Below are 15,426 nucleotides of genomic sequence, written 5' to 3' on the forward strand. Positions count from 1 at the left end.
ACGTTCCCCGACTCCTGTCTGCCGTTCTTCTGTAAGCCACGAATTCACACGGGGGGTTGGGGACGTTATTTAACGACAAGTGGATGTGGCACAGGTAGCATTTGGCCAGTAGAGTCTTACTGACACTGCATGTGACACCATAGCTTCACTTGACCCTCTAAATAAATGTGATGGACTTGTTGCTTTGTGCTTTAAAATGAGTGTTAAAACTAGTATGTGCTATATCTGCAAGGAGAACGTGGTGTGTATTATATCACGTCTGTTGAGCTCTGGAAAGGAAAATGTTGACTTAATGCGTGGGGACAGCTTTTATCCCTGTTTGCCCTCTTGATGTGTTCTGTAAACTGCTGAGGACAGGGCTGATCTAGGTTTTGTATCTTTTGGGCTTTTGGTGACATGCAGCTGTGGGCTTAAAGCTCTGAGTTTTTAGAATGGATTGTGTTGTCCTTGCCGTTCACTGGGTTGAGGAATAAACTTGACTGCAGTGGTGACTCCACCTATGTGTCTCTAAAGCAAACCATTGCTCCTAACTAGCTGTGTAGCCTTAAGACTGAAGTTGGACCTTGGTTTGATCTGGAAAAGCTTTCAGGGTAAGACTTAAAATGAGCATCAACAGTTCCATGCATACTTTGTATTGCGTTATCTTTGGGTGTGCTGTGCATTTATACCTCCATCCTATGAAATATCCTTCACCGGTCCTTCCCTTTTTGAAGCTGGAGCTTGCCTTTTCAGTTACAAACCCTTGAGCAGACTCAAGCATTTCAAGAAAGAGAACATCATCTCCGCTTGCGCAGATCTCACCGCATTCAGACCTTTGCTATTGAAGATGTCAGAGCAGGTTTGTGCTGTCATGGACAGATTTGTGGGGCTGGTTGCGCTCCTAAAAATACAAGTTCGTGCCTGTATTTCAGAACAGTTGCCAGTTGTCCCTCCTGTACATGGTTTTTGAGTTCCCTCACTTCTGTATAGGTCATTGAATTGTGCTTTGTCACTGGTTGTAAGTATGCAAAATACTTGACGTTTCCAGAGTGCTTTACAGACAGTAAGTCTTGCTCACCCCTTCTTCTGCAGCTGATGTGACTAACTCGTAAACTGAAACTGGAAGAATAAAAGAAAACTGACATTGATTGAGTTTCATTACATTAGCACTTCACATAGCTTAGAAAAAGTAGGTCACTTTCCCTTTTTAATACCCCGCTTTATACTTTGCATAAAAAACCAACAGCTGGATTGTAGACATTTCGTGGAAAGTTAAAATCTGTATATACAGGGAAATTTATAATCATGCGAGGGTTTTAAGACATTGCAAGGGAAAATTGTATTCATGGTTTAGATGTTTCGTGAAAATCTCAACTGCATATACTAGTAACATGATTTGGGTGCACATCTACACCAACTTCCGAACCCCGTGGTTTTGGTCACTATTTTAAAAATAAATGACTGGGCTCAGCTCAGCTTTGTTTTTCTGCGCTATTGTGCCTGTGTAATCTACACTCGGTGCTGAGGAGTGAAGAAGTAAACATTTTTTTCCTCTTCCCGCAGCTATTGAGGTTGGATAATCCAGCATTTGGTTCTCATCACGTTGCCTGCGCGATGAGTCACTCGCTCTTGGTTGGGTTTGTTCCTCAGACCAAGATTCATGTGATGTTCCTGCTCTCAGGGAGATCAGATTAGTCACTGTTTGAAACCTCGTTTAAGAAATAAATTGTGCCGGAGGTCCATGCCTTGCTTACCAGTTACATGTTGTGTTTTTTTTTTTTCTTTTTCTGGCCCGTTTGCCTCCTCTTGCTGTTTGAGTTCAGCAGCATCGTTATATCGAGAAATGGTTTTTAGTCACAGTAATTGATACATTATTGGAGTCCCACTGAAATGAGCATGTTAAATTCAGGACTCTTTTGGTACTAGCATGGAATCAACTTTAAGGCAGGTGAATTTGTAGCAGCTTGGTGTGCTAAGATAAATCAAGCTTACAATTGGACTCCCTTCATTTTACTGGTAAGGACAACAAAAAATGCATTGCAGTTGGAGCGGTGGCATGAACTTTGTGATATAAATTTTAAAAAAGTGGTAATAACAAGAGTGTTTAATCCTCCGTACATTCTTACAGTGATACTTGAATCAAACAAGGAGAAGTATCTGGGACAAAAACTCTCCCTGCAGAAATCCTGGTGCCTGGAAATGTTTGACGGAGCTGAGATCCAGTGGAGGATGCAGGCGATGTTAGGGCAGTGGCAGAGTTTCCAGTCCCTGGTGTAAGACGTGTTGTTATGAAGGCTCTCAAAGTCCTTTGTTTTGGTACTGTAAGATTTTAGGGCTGGTGGTTCCTTGTGGGAAGTAGCAGCCTGAAAGAACTAGCTCTGCAGAAGACGTGATGCGACTAGATGGCGAGTAGGAAGAGAGAGGACAACGTGTGCTGTGGGGTTGGTTGTAAACACTCAGCGTGGGCTCTGACGGCAGCTGGCTGGGCTCCCTGGCGAGTCAACGGGCAGCAAGAGGAACTCCTCCGAAGAGTAATTCAGAAAAACAAAGTTGTGTTCGTGCTGCGAATCCTTTCGTGGGAAGATGTGAACAGTTGAATGGTGTGAACGTGGCCGGGAGCAACATCAGTTTTGTGCCTGTAGAAGTACTAAGGGCTGCGATAGGGTGGAGGATTGGAAGTTGCTGAAATAATGGTTATTAATAATGGTTAAACACTGTCACGGTTCATAGATGAAAGCCTGGGAAGAAGGAAAGATGAGTTAATGTTCCACGTTAAACTTGGATTCTGGCTCTTGAACAGCATCATTTTCCATCTTTCAGGTTGCTAACAGTGTTTTGATAAGAAAAATCCATGAATTAGGCAAAGGTGCAGACCAGTGGGGTAGAAAATGAGATTATGAGTTCAAACAGGGGTTATTTTCTGTAGCTTTTGGTGAGTCCTTGTTGTGCCTCCAGTTCTCAGTTGATTTTTGCAGATATCAGACGCTCACAACCGTTACAAGTTTTAATTCAGATTACCAGCTTTCCTCTCATTCGTTGTGAAACAGATGCGTGTAGTGTCTGAGCAGAGATATTACAAAATTCAACTTCGGATGAACTTGGTGGGTGTGGATGAGCGACTCGTAGGGAATGCCCGGCTTCCAAAAGTCGTCGGCAGTTTTGAAAAATGCTCAGCCTCTGGGCGAGTACGTACACACACTGCTTCTTCAGGCTTTCTCTTTGAGTCCTGCTCCCGTTTCTACAGGAATAACCACTGCAACGGAACAAGCCTGTGTTTCTTTGAAATTCACTTGCCTTTACTTCATTGGCTTCTTCTGGAAGACGGTCAGGCCGTGTGTTTTGGCAGGTGCTCTGTTGGTGCCGAGACAAGTGTGCTGGGCCAAGGCTCCAGCTGAAGTGAGTCAGGTTGTGTGCTGTGAGATGGGGCTCTGGCCCTGCGACTTCAGGCCAGGCAAAAGAAAACCAAACACTTTGGCACCCTGTTGTGCACCTTAACTTAATCTGCAGGGAAGATTCTCCCCCCAGCCGCCACCACGCAGCAGGCTGGGAGCTTGCAGCATGCTTTTTAGCTTGTTTTTCCCCAGTTTTGCTTGCCCAGTCAGTCCCATACACTGCGCAGGATTTGTGGGTGGAACTTTATAGCTCGTAATTAAAAGTTAGCAGGTACACGATAAGCTCACAGCTCTGACATTTTCAGAGACTTAAGCTTAAGGCTGTTCATGCGCACATATTTTAGACTTGCGTGGGCTTTAGCACTGTGAAGAGTGGACGCTGTTGGGAAAGGAGGAGCAAACTGCTCCATTACACTAACTCACAAGCAAAAGGGCTTAATAATACTTTCCAATTTGTATAAAACTGAAAGAATTTAAATATTTTTGATGTATTTTGTTCTCCTTCCAGAATGGAGTAGCCTGTTTGGATCTAAAGTTGTTTACAGTACTTTTTCCCTTTCCTTGTGACATACAGTAGATAACTGCTCCTTTGTTACTCCAGTGTCCACATGTCTGAAAGTATTTTAGGATGTTCTTAAAACTTCTCTTGCTAAACACCGCTTCCGGCCATCAGTGTGTTCCTTTAACATCGTCGTCTCGTTTTTCTCCCGCTGAGGAGATCTGCAGTTGCCTTTTGTCTCAAAGGTGCTTTGGCAGGGTGGAAATAGGGCTTGCCCTCTACAGCTCAGCTTGCTAGTTAATGAGTCTGGCTGCTGTTACCCTGTTAAAGGAGCACCAGATGGAAGATGTTGAATGAGCACTAATGGGGGAATAATATTCCATACAAGAAGCCAGGGAGAACACTGATTGTTTTTTCTTAAAAGTGAAAATAATAAATAGTCATGTATATATAATAACGTCAAACTGGAAATTGAAAATACTAAGAGGTGAGCTGAACATTGTATGTGGTGTTCTTGTAAGGAGAGATGGCATAGCTCATTTTGAGAGAGGGCTTTTAGCTTCTTCTGATTTGTGAAGAAAAGGTACTTCAATAAAGTCATGCCGAAATACCCCCATTTTTCTTCAAGTACGCTTCGTACGTGAACTGACAAAGCATTTCTGTCCTCTGCAAGGAAGAAACAATTAAGGATTTGAGCAGACAGAATCACACAGAAGTGCTTGCACTTTGGAGCTAAGCTCCTGCCTGAAGTTACCCCAGCGTGCTTGATCCTCGTGCAGCCCTGGCAGGGGAGCTCCCGTTGGGCTTCTCGGGGGAATTGTGCTGGTGGGCTTGTGGGGTGACAAAGCGATAGGACAGGACAGCTCAGCACAGCAGAGCATTTGGAGGACACCCGCAAAGAGCAAGCACAGAAGACATCTTTTCCTTCCCATGCATAGGTCAGTCCGTCTCCCTTCAACTGCATTTTCCAACCCCAAATTCAATTTCAGCAACAAGTTGGGAATCTTACGCTGACGGGATGTTTCAAAAATAAATCTCTGCCGAGTCGGCTGACACGGCAAATTGAATGTTTAGGATCTCGGATGGCAGCAGTCCACTTCTACCAGTGTGTGGCTCTTCTGGAGCTGGTTGTTTTTAGAAATTCGTGTGGCAAACTGCAGGGTGGCAGTAGTTAAGGCAGCCTGGGCTTCGGAGTGGGGGCACGTTGTCCTTTTTCTCCCCACAGTGAAATCAACGGGTCTGCAGGTCAGTTGCTGTGGGTCCCTGCTAATTTGCAGTCTCGGAGTTTAATTGCACAGCATCGCAAACTGACAAGTGATCAATTTGTTAGTCAAGCTCAAGCACTTCTAACTATCTTGAAATGTAGAAAGGAGAGGTGAGACTGCAAGCCAGCACGAAGAAATTAGCATCTACCTAAAATCTTGTGCGTTGTCAGCATGCTTATGTGCAATGCAGATACTTGACAGTGGAAATAAATCTTTCATTTAGTGGAAGAAGTGCTTTGTAGATGAAGACGCAGTAACTAAAGCAAAACAGATATTGTGAATGATTTATGTAATGCCTTAATCAGAGCACCGCGTTCAGTACCAAGGCGTCTCTGCAATACAGCATTTGTCAGCCAAGATGACAACTAGAAGTTTTAGACTCTTCTTGAATTAATATTTTCATTCAACCCCCCAAATAAGCATATAATCTGAGAGCTGCTTATGTCCTCACTTTTTTTTAAAAATAAAGGATTTCTTATTAATTTTTTTTTCCTTACACACAATGCTCTTTGTGCATGAAGGAATGCCTGGGGCGTAGGTGGACTAACAGTATCAAGACCATGTCAAGCTGTAATTAGGTGTAGTCTTGCCTGTTACTGGGCTTACAGGAAGCTGCTAATTACTGCAGAAGAGTGTTTCTGGGTTTGGGTCTTTACATGGAAAAATGAATTTGACCTCTGTATAGCAGAGTACCTGTTTTCACTGGTTTTGAGGAAAGGCTGAAGTTAAGCAAGCTGGGGAGGAGATTTCGAAAACTTTCCCTTTCCCTCCTGATGGTAAATATTGTAATGGGAAGTGTTGTGTGTATGAAGGAAGATGCTCTTTGCTCGGTTAATTCCTGAATTTTTGGGACTTTTCAAGATTGCCTTGAACTGCTGCGCTCTGAGTCACTCCGTTTCTCAATAGCGAGATTTTCTTTTGTTTTTGAACACTGTAAGGTCAAATGGCCAAAACGATCTCCATCTAAAGTTGATGCTGTGAAACTTCCAGTTAGTGAAGGCATTTCTAACCGAGCAGTTGTAAAGCAAGAGCAATTGTGGACAACAGAGCCATTCATTAGAGGAAACAGTTAGGGTTTCTTAACATCGCCGCTAAAGCTCCAACTCCCCAGCAATTACTCCTTTCTGTTATTAGCTTTTAATCTAAGCAAGACATTGACAGATTCATCTTTTTCATGTTACTGTAAAAGCTTTTAGCCGCTTGCTGTTGGTGATAGAAGTGATTAATGGCCGGGAAGAGAGGGCATTATGCCTTTTTCATTGCTTGCTTTTTTTTTTTTCCCACGCAGCTGTGGTTTTCTGATGTACACGAAAAGGAAAAAAAAAAAAAGGAATACACAGATGTATTAAACTGTCTTTTTTTGGTCATCTGGATTTTGGTTTTGTGTGCAAATCAAGTATATGAAGAAGGGTAAGGGCAGACACTTACTTTGACAAACTTTTGCTCATGCTGATGTATTTGAGACCATTTCTTTTTTTTTCTTAGTGATGAGCAGGCTCCTCACTCAAAAGCAACCCCCCCAAGATAGTTACACCAGAATGCAGAATCTCTGAAAAGGGAGCGGTTGAACCGATGTTGGATTTCGGTCACGTTTTGTTTGATGTTGTAAATCATTTGCTTACATTTCCTGTCTCATACTGTTCTTCTAAAAATAGCTGGGAGTGCTAGCTGCTCGCCCAGCACCGCTCCGGGATGGAGCAGCCTGTGCAAAGCTTCTTCTCTCCGCGGCTCTGCCCCTCCTGCAGCCTCCGTTCTCCCCCATGGCCTCCCACAACAGATGTTCAGTGACTTCAGCTTTGCTGAGAGAAGGTCTTTAATAACTTTAGGAAGCTGATTTTTTTTTGGTAAGAAATAATAACAAAAAATAACAGCATGAGCCACCAGTCCAAGCGAAGGTCGTGATTCAGAGGCGCAGAACAACCTGTAGCCAACCCCTGTGTTACTGAAACTGGTAGGAAAAAACCTCAAGAGCCTCCAGTGAATGCAGCTGGGAAGTCATATGAGATGTGTTTTGATCCAAAATATCATCTTCAAAATACAAGCTGGGTTGAAAAGCAGTAGATGGAGAACTGACTCTAAGATTGTATCAACAGCGGTAAAGGGGCCGCTTGGTTCCTGCATCTGTTTTTCTGCAGAAATACAAGAAAGGGTCCTCAAAGAAACTTGGAGTGCTTACCTCAGCATGCAACAGGAAAGCTGTGAATGTGGATGAAAACTCCTTGATCACCTCTTTCCTGGCAGTATCCCACTTTAAAACGATCTCTTCAAGTGTCCTTTTACACAAAATAGCTTCCATTTTGTTAGAAAGCAGCTGGACTCGTACATTTTTTTTGTTTTCTGGGATTAAGTTACCATCCCAAGGGAATCTTCAGAGAAACTCGATTCCCCATGTTTAACATATATTGGCAAGTAGCATGCGACCCGTTACGTTAATGAGATGAGGAGTTTTTTCTTCTCCTCTTGTACAAAATCAAATCAGCTTGCAGTTCCTCATTTTGAGAGCAGCTCTTGTGGGACTTTTCTCCCCGGCTCTGGGATTTGGTTAACAGCCCCTGTGCTGCGGGCACTTCAGTGTTTGATATTGTTACAGGATCTTTTGAGCCCCTTCAGTGTTCACTGCCTTGTACAAGAAAAGTCAGGATGTCAGCCTGGAGCTTCTCATTGCTCTCCAACGAGAATACCCTCAGCTGCTTCTGTTATGCCCAGGACTGCAAAAACAAGGTATTTGAAGGGTTTGTTGGACCTTCAGGGCTGCAGAAGGCCTGGAAATTGGTGGTGTAGAACTGAGATGTTTACACATAAACAGGAAAGAGGGAATTTGGATATCTGCCATTCTGAGCCATAGGTCTGAAACTATCCACTGTGGGGGCTTGTTACAGGTTATAGAAATCCCTGTAATTTTCTGCCTTGAAACAGGTTTCAGATCAGAGGAAGATCTCAGTGAAGGCTTCTAACCGGTATAGAGTAAGTTTAGGGAAACGAGTACACGGCACTGGTGGCACCACACCTTGAATATTGTGTTCAGTTTTGGGCCTGTCACTAGAAGAAGGCCATTGAGATGTTTAAGCACGGGCAGAGAAGAGCGGTGAAGCTGGTGAAGGGACCAGAAAGCAAGGCACGTGAGGAGGAGCTGAGGGACCTGGGCCTGTTCAGTCTGGAGAAGAGGAGACCGAGGGGAGACCTCATTGCTCTTGGCAGCTACCTGAAAGGAGGCTGCAGCAGCAGGGATGGTGCTGGTCTCTTTTCTTAAGTGATAGGTGATAGGATGTGAGGCAAAGGCCTCAGGTTGCTCCAGGGAAGGTTTAGATGGGATGTCAGGAAGAATTTCTTCACAGAGAGGGTGGATAGGCCATCCTGTGGTGGAGTGGAGTCGCCGTCTCTGGAGGTATTTGAGGCACGTAGACATAGCACCAAGGGGTGAGGTTTAGTGGTGGGACTCGCTAGGACAGGTTGGTGGTTGGACTTGGTGATCTTGAAGGCCTTTTCTAGCCTCGAAGATTCGTGATCCACAACAACTCCACTGTAAGTACTAGGTCTAAGTAAGTGTAAGTAGTCTTTGGCAATGAGATATCATCTTGTATCAGCACAGGTCTTTGAAGATTTAGTGCCAAAGGGATTGGGGTTTCCACATGATGCCCTCATCTATTAAGATTGTAATTAATACAACGTGCTTTGTTTCCTTGCTGAAGCAGTGGTGTGGTATCACCTTGTTCTGGGGTTGTTGCACAGGCCCAGCTCATCGATATTGTTTTGTGGAGGAAGGGCTTGCCCTGAGTTTTCTAACATAAGCATCATTTCACATGGAAAGAGGCTGGCAGGCAAGGGCTTACATTAAGAACAGGTCATCTAAAAATCTCATTTTCCAGGTCACCAAAATCCGTTCACAGATGGCTATTTTTGACCTGGTTTAGAAATCTAATGCAATCTGTCTCTTCGTCAGAGCAAAGCATGCGTGTACGCCCGCATAAATGTCTACGGTTTAAGCAAAGAGAGATTCTTGGGCAGATAGAATATTTCTAATCACATCTGTTTTAAAACAAATCTCATTTTATTAATATATGAGTATCTGATGAGGCAAATTGATGAATTCGGTGGTTTTATTTTATTTTCAGGCTGAGTGACCTATATAGATACACGTGAAGGGAGAGAACATCTTTTGACACTTGGCATATGTTGCCCAAAAAGCATACATTGATTTTAGCTTATTAAAAAAGTACACTAGAGTACACTTAGGTAACTCTGTAGTCGTACACTGTGCGTATCTGTCTGTGGGACTTCACATGTGATTTTCATTGCCTTTTCCTATCTGGAAAGGCAAAAATAAACGTTTTCCCTTTGTGATGTGTACATGGTATATCTACATGTAAGAATTATGTGCAAATAGAATTGTATACTCTGCTTTCAAACATTGTTAACTTTAGGTAATGACCGTATTGGCTGTTCAGTAGCAAGAATGGTTTCCTATGTAAACAGAAGCTTTCCAACCATGACCCTTTTAATATTAAAAGGGCTTATTTTTTCAGTGTATCCCTGTTGTGGTGTTGTAGTCACCTCTACCTTTAACTTCCACCTCGCCCCCCCCAGAATCACACCTTGTACTAAAACGATGAACTGCTTGCTGTCATTGAGTAGTATTATATTTTTAATTAAACTTACAGTAAATATTAATTATAAATTTGCTGACATCCTAATGTTTTACGTATATTCTGGGATTATTCTGATAGAGGATGAGATTTGTGTGTGTGTACACATTTTCCTTTTTCTGTTTTTGCTTGATTAGTGGATGTTGAAGGAATGATGCTTTTTTTCAGAAGAAAGAAAACTTGAAGAGTGCTTGAGATAGTGTGTTTTTGTTCCTCACCCCATTAACCAGCATCTTTATCGGTATAGAGAGCTTAGGGTAAAATGGGAGCAGTTCTTCATTCTTGGCGTACATCGTTGCTCCATTTTTGTTCTTGACGTGCTTGCCCAAGAGCTTGTTTGGAGAGTGGTTCCTGAACATGGCAGGAACAAAATGAATTGTTGTTGCCGGTTTAGATATGTTGCCCTTTTCAGATTTTTCTTTTATTTTTCCTGTACTGAAGTCTTTGTGTTTTCCCTGAAGTCAAATGCTGCAGTATGGAAAGCTCAGCTGCTTTTACCGAGTTTATTTTTTGGATGTGGGTTTTTTGTTTGACTTTTTAAATACTTTTTTTTTTGAAGTAATTCTGTTATGACATTTTGAAAAAATTAAATATGTTGCAGCTGGAAGACAGTAAGGTAAATTTGTTGACACAAGGTTTTTACTAACATGCTCAGATTGGCAGCTGTGTGCAGGTGACCCAGTGCCAATACTTAGAAGCATAGGATCAGCAAATTTTGTTTCAAAAGGGAGAAATAATGTCTGTCTGTCATGCGTTTTCTTCTCTTCAGAAAGTTACACCTAGGGAAATACTCCAAAGCAAAAGTGACACATTGCCAAGTATTTAAATTCAGTGAAAAATACCAGGTGCTTCAGGGAGTTTAAGATGTCAAAATTGTAAGGAAATGTATTCATACATGTACGTATATGTTTGTTTCTTCGTAGAAACATCGTCAAACCTTTTCTTGTTTTCACCAGTTATGCTCCCAAGCATCTAAGCAGTGCCCTTCTCTATCGTATTTGCAGGAGAGCCCCTTTTTCTTGCTTCCTTTTATTGCTGGTGTCTTAGTAGGGCAGGAACGTACAACGTTGGAAGAAACAAGGAAGATGAATACAGATCTAAGTCTTTTCCTTCTTTTTGTTCCAGCCTTTCGAGTACCCTGCGCCTTGCTGTGCCACTGTAGTCCATTTTGAGCCTGTAGTAACCCATTCATGAGGAGAAAATAGCACGTCAGTGAGGTATTCAGAATGGAACAGTCTATCCTCTAAAGACTTGTCCAAAATACCCCATGGTAACTATTAGCAAAGCTAAGTTTAGCTACGCAAAGTTCAAATACTTGGTGCTAAGCTGAGCACAGTTCAGTTAGGACCGTCTATATTAGAAGTGTACAGTACCAGGGATAGAGGGAAAACTCTTGCAAATTTAAATTGGTTATTTTATTTCTAGGCCTTCCAAATGGAAGCCTTATGCCCCGAAACAAAGTGCATGTATTTTAGGTTGTCAAGGTCTTAGACATCTTAAGAAACATTTTGTTTCTTGTTAGCAGAAGACAGGAGGTCTTAAAGGTGGGTGTTTTGACCTTTTGTCTGCAAACCCGCCCTCCAGTCTCTATCGTGCTGGTGCCTCACAAAGAGGAAGACAGAATGGAGCTGCCTCTTGAAAATACAGTTGGTGAAGATGCCTACTCTACACAGATAGGTTAAACGAGGGAATTCTTGCCCAAATTAATCGATCTCATTAGATTTCGTAGTTGAAAATATGGAAATGGTGCATGACTATATCAAGTGTTTTGGCCTTTCTTTCTTTTTTTTTTTTCTTTCTTAATTTCAATAGCAGCAGAACCAAGAAATACTGACCAAATTGTTCAGCTTTGTTGCGGATAGCAAAGCCGTGCCATAGAGGGAACATTTTTGTCTTGGCGGAATCTGAGGAGCAACTGAAGCTCTTAACAGAGCGCGTTTGTTGACATAAAATGTCTGGCTAGAGAGTTAGTCTTTAGCTGTGCTTGAAAGCTTGACAAGTTTTTCTTTCTCAACTGCTCAGTGCTGGAGGAATCTAAACAGCCATTGGTTGCTGTCAGTGTTGGGAAGAAACCACATTTTTATGCAAGCTCCTTCTCAAGTCAGTAACGTGATTAATATATTGGGTTGGTCAATTAATCCCTTGTTCTGGCCTCCGTGGCATTTCAGGGCCTTTTACAGTCATTTCTTTCTTCCAACTGGAAAAAAATGTCTTCTCCCTCTGTCTTTCTCCCTGTGCGTCCCACTTTCTAATTGTTGTGGTGATCTTTCATTTGCTTTACAGACTGCGTAGGCAGTCGTTTGCTGGTGACACTGGTATCCTCCTTTGCACTGCATTTGTCTTAATATTGCGGGGTTTTCTTCTGCAAGTCTGCTAACACAGAGAAGGATTGAGTTTTAAAATAGAGTTCTTACAGAGCACTCTTGAGGCGATGAAGTATTGGCTTTGAGCACTGAAATGCCTATCGTGTGGCATCAGAGAGCATCAAGAACGTGGAATCCAGGAGTTGTTTTGTGTGCATGTTGGCATTGAAGTAGGAAGTGGGAAAAGTGCAGAAAAAGGGAAAGTGTGTTATTTTTCCTTAATTTTGAGCTTGAAAAGGTTTGACCAGCTGTCTTGGAAGAGCTGGGAGAGTAGCACAGCAGCCCCAGGTGAAGACTTCCTGACCACTCCTCGATTGAAACTCTTCCTGTCGACAGGGATCCTCACCCAGTCATCCAGAAAAGAGGCTGATTTCATGTGATTTTAGTGTGAAAACACAGCATTTTGGATGTTCAGGGCCTGGGGAGAAAAGACAGACGCTCAGAGCTCAGCCTGTTTGATATGCAATTTGCTCAAATGCAGATAACGAGTAAAAGCTGGAGGTTTACCACAGCAGACTAGACTCCGGTGCAGGTTGTACAAAAGCCATCAGTAATACTTGATATATTTTTGGCCAGAGCTGCTGCAGTTGAACTGTTGATTACACTTCAACTGAATTTAAAGCCACGCTGGGCACGCTAAGAGATGTTCCAGTCACACCTTTGAATTACGTGGAGCCAGCTTTTTAAACACAGAGTCTCGCAGCTCTGAAGGAAGTGGGAAGAAAGCTTTCAAGTTGCATCAGCTGAGCTGGGAGTGGACTTACGCAGAAGTGCTCTGAAGTGAGCACTGATACATGAAGTATTGTTTTCGTGCACTTATCAATGCCTCTTTGTACGTTCTGTGCTTAGCTTTAGAAAGTGTGTGCGATCACCCATACCTGGGCAGTCTGTGAGAAGTGTGGATGTGTGGCTTTTCTAAGGGCACTCCATGACAGAAGTGTGTGCAAGAGGTCGTGTACGGAAGACGCGAAGTCCTGTGTCATTTCATGCTCGTCCTTGAAAGCTGAGGATGCTGGTGGGCTTGATATTTCTTTGCTGCAGCCCTTCAGTGTTGACATGCACATTGCATCAGATTCGCCGTCAAACAAAGCTGCAGAAGGGAAAAAGTACATTTTGACTGAAGACAGATTTGTAACATGCGAGATGGTTCTGTTAATAGTAAAGCTATTTGGGAGCTGGAGACTGGGAAAGGCATGTGTCTAGTGAGATGCGCTTAGGCTGAACCGCAGACATCTGATAAAAAGTTATATTTGTTACTGTCAAGTTATATTTGTTACTGTCATTTGGAGTTCCTTTCCCTATTGGCAAACAAACTTTTGTTCTCTTGGTGTGTGCTTCTTTCGTTTTATTTTTTATTTTTTTTTATTTTTACTCCAGGTATTATTACCAGGAGAGAACAGTGTAGCTCCCATGGCTTCTGCTAATAGTCTCTGGCCAGGGAAAAAGTGAAAAATGAAGGTGAATAAGACCACACGCACTGTGGCCTTAGCATGCTCTCAGAGTACTAGGTTTCATCCCTAGAATGAAAAACATCCATCCAGGTAATGCTAAGGTGCTTCAGCAAAGCCATGGGGAGCCATACCCAGTTTTAAAGCACTTATTTTGAAGGGTATTCAACTTTCATGGTACCTTTATGTGAGGACCTTAGGCTGCTTCATCAGTGCTAGGTGTCTCATCCAAGTGCTCGGCTGTCCAATGTGCGGTGTATGGCTGCTTGTGCCAACTGAAGTGACTGTTTTCCATCTCAACATCTGGGCGAGCAAAGGAGCTAGGGATCAGCCCTCATTTGCTGTCTTCTGATAACGTCTTCAGGATGAAATCAATGGGCTGTATCTGGAAGCTTTATTACCACGTTATTGTGCTCTGGGTATCTTACTGGCGGACTGGTTAAAAGCAAAAATTCGGAAGGAAGCAATACCCGCCCAAACACATGCAAATAGAGTGGGGGCAACAAACTGTTGAATTGTTGCAGATCTTGGTTCCTGCTGAGCTCTGAACTCCGTGGCTGTCGGGAGCTGCTGCCTTGGAAACAGAATGCACTGCTTGGTTTAATAGAGACTGATCGCTTGGGAAGAAAAATATAGCATTTTGCTTTAGCCGTGTTGCTGATGCTGCATTAGTTGATAGCTGGCGTGTATGTTTAACTTCTTAATATGTAATCTTGTTTTGTTTTTTCTTTCTTGTCTTTAGGCGAAGCCAAAAATCTTCCTACGTATCCGGGGCCAAACAAGATGAGGGATTGCTACTGTACTGTAAACCTGGACCAGGAGGAGGTTTTCAGGACCAAAATAGTGGAGAAGTCATTATGGTAATAAATACATGCATACACGTGTTTTGTTAACTCTTCTTAGTACTCTAGACTATTTTTCTGCTTCCTATGTTTGTGTAATGTGCCATAGATACTTTTTAGGGGAGTTCAGGGGGTGCATGATCATTTTTCCACTTTTAAGAACACTCTGTTGGTAAAAGTGTTAGTGTCATGATTCTGATATGTGTATGTGGGAAAACGTCTTCACCGAGGCAAGCCATATAAACTGTTCTCCAAAGAATGTACAGCTGGTGCTCCTTTCTTTCTGCAGTATTTGTTTTGAGCTTCCCTAAGCTCTTTAGTTCTGAACTCTGTTTTGCAGCTGTGCGTAAAGTTTTGTATTGGTCTAGCTACCCTAATGGCTGAAGTTAGGGATTTTTTTTTGTCGTGCAGCTGCAACTAGTGCAAACAGGTATCTGTTGTTCCAGCCTCTCCTTATCTTGGCTGCTTCCTGTGAGATTATGGTAGCTAAATGTAGAAAGAAACAGAACAAGAAGAGCGTAGCAAAAGTTAGAACACTTTCTCCTGGAAATCCCCCTAGATTAAAAACCTAAAGGGAACAAGGCTGGGCATATACAATACGTGTATGCTCTGACAAGTGAAATTCTTGATAAAGCTTTTTTGTTGCGGGTAAAGTAGCAGCAGGGAAAAGTCACTTTTATCTTAAGAGATAAAGTGGGAAAAGAGTGAGAGTTGAGTAGTATAGTTAGGAATCTATTATTTGTCTTGTTATTGCAAAGAATTTACTCTGGGAAATAGAGTAAATAATTCCCCCCAGTCTCCAAGTACCTAACACACTTAAGCATGTTAGTCTGAGTAGCTTGAAGTGGAATTTATTCCCTTAAGTCACTTTAATTTTTCTCTCGCATATATTTTTCCCCCTTAAGTCTTTATTCCTTAGCTTATTTTCTGATGTGGTGTACTGGTGTCCATAATTGCGACTTCTGATTCTTGAGGTATTTAGATTGGCTAAAGAT

The 15,426-nt window shown here is 42.5% G+C and overlaps 1 protein-coding gene across 4 annotated transcripts in view; it reads left to right on the plus strand.

The window, feature by feature from the left end:
- RASA3 (RAS p21 protein activator 3) overlaps positions 1-15,426 on the plus strand; it is a 164,230-nt gene that overhangs the window by 61,881 nt on the left and 86,923 nt on the right. For all 4 annotated transcript variants that reach the window (XM_048077913.2, XM_066985291.1, XM_066985270.1 and 1 more), the window contains exon 2: positions 14,332-14,449. In XM_048077913.2, coding sequence (XP_047933870.1) covers positions 14,332-14,449 — 118 coding nt within the window. The remainder of the gene's footprint in view (positions 1-14,331; positions 14,450-15,426) is intronic.

Source organism: Anser cygnoides, chromosome 1 (assembly GCF_040182565.1).
Source record: "Anser cygnoides isolate HZ-2024a breed goose chromosome 1, Taihu_goose_T2T_genome, whole genome shotgun sequence".
In the NCBI taxonomy this organism is placed as follows: domain Eukaryota; kingdom Metazoa; phylum Chordata; class Aves; order Anseriformes; family Anatidae; genus Anser; species Anser cygnoides.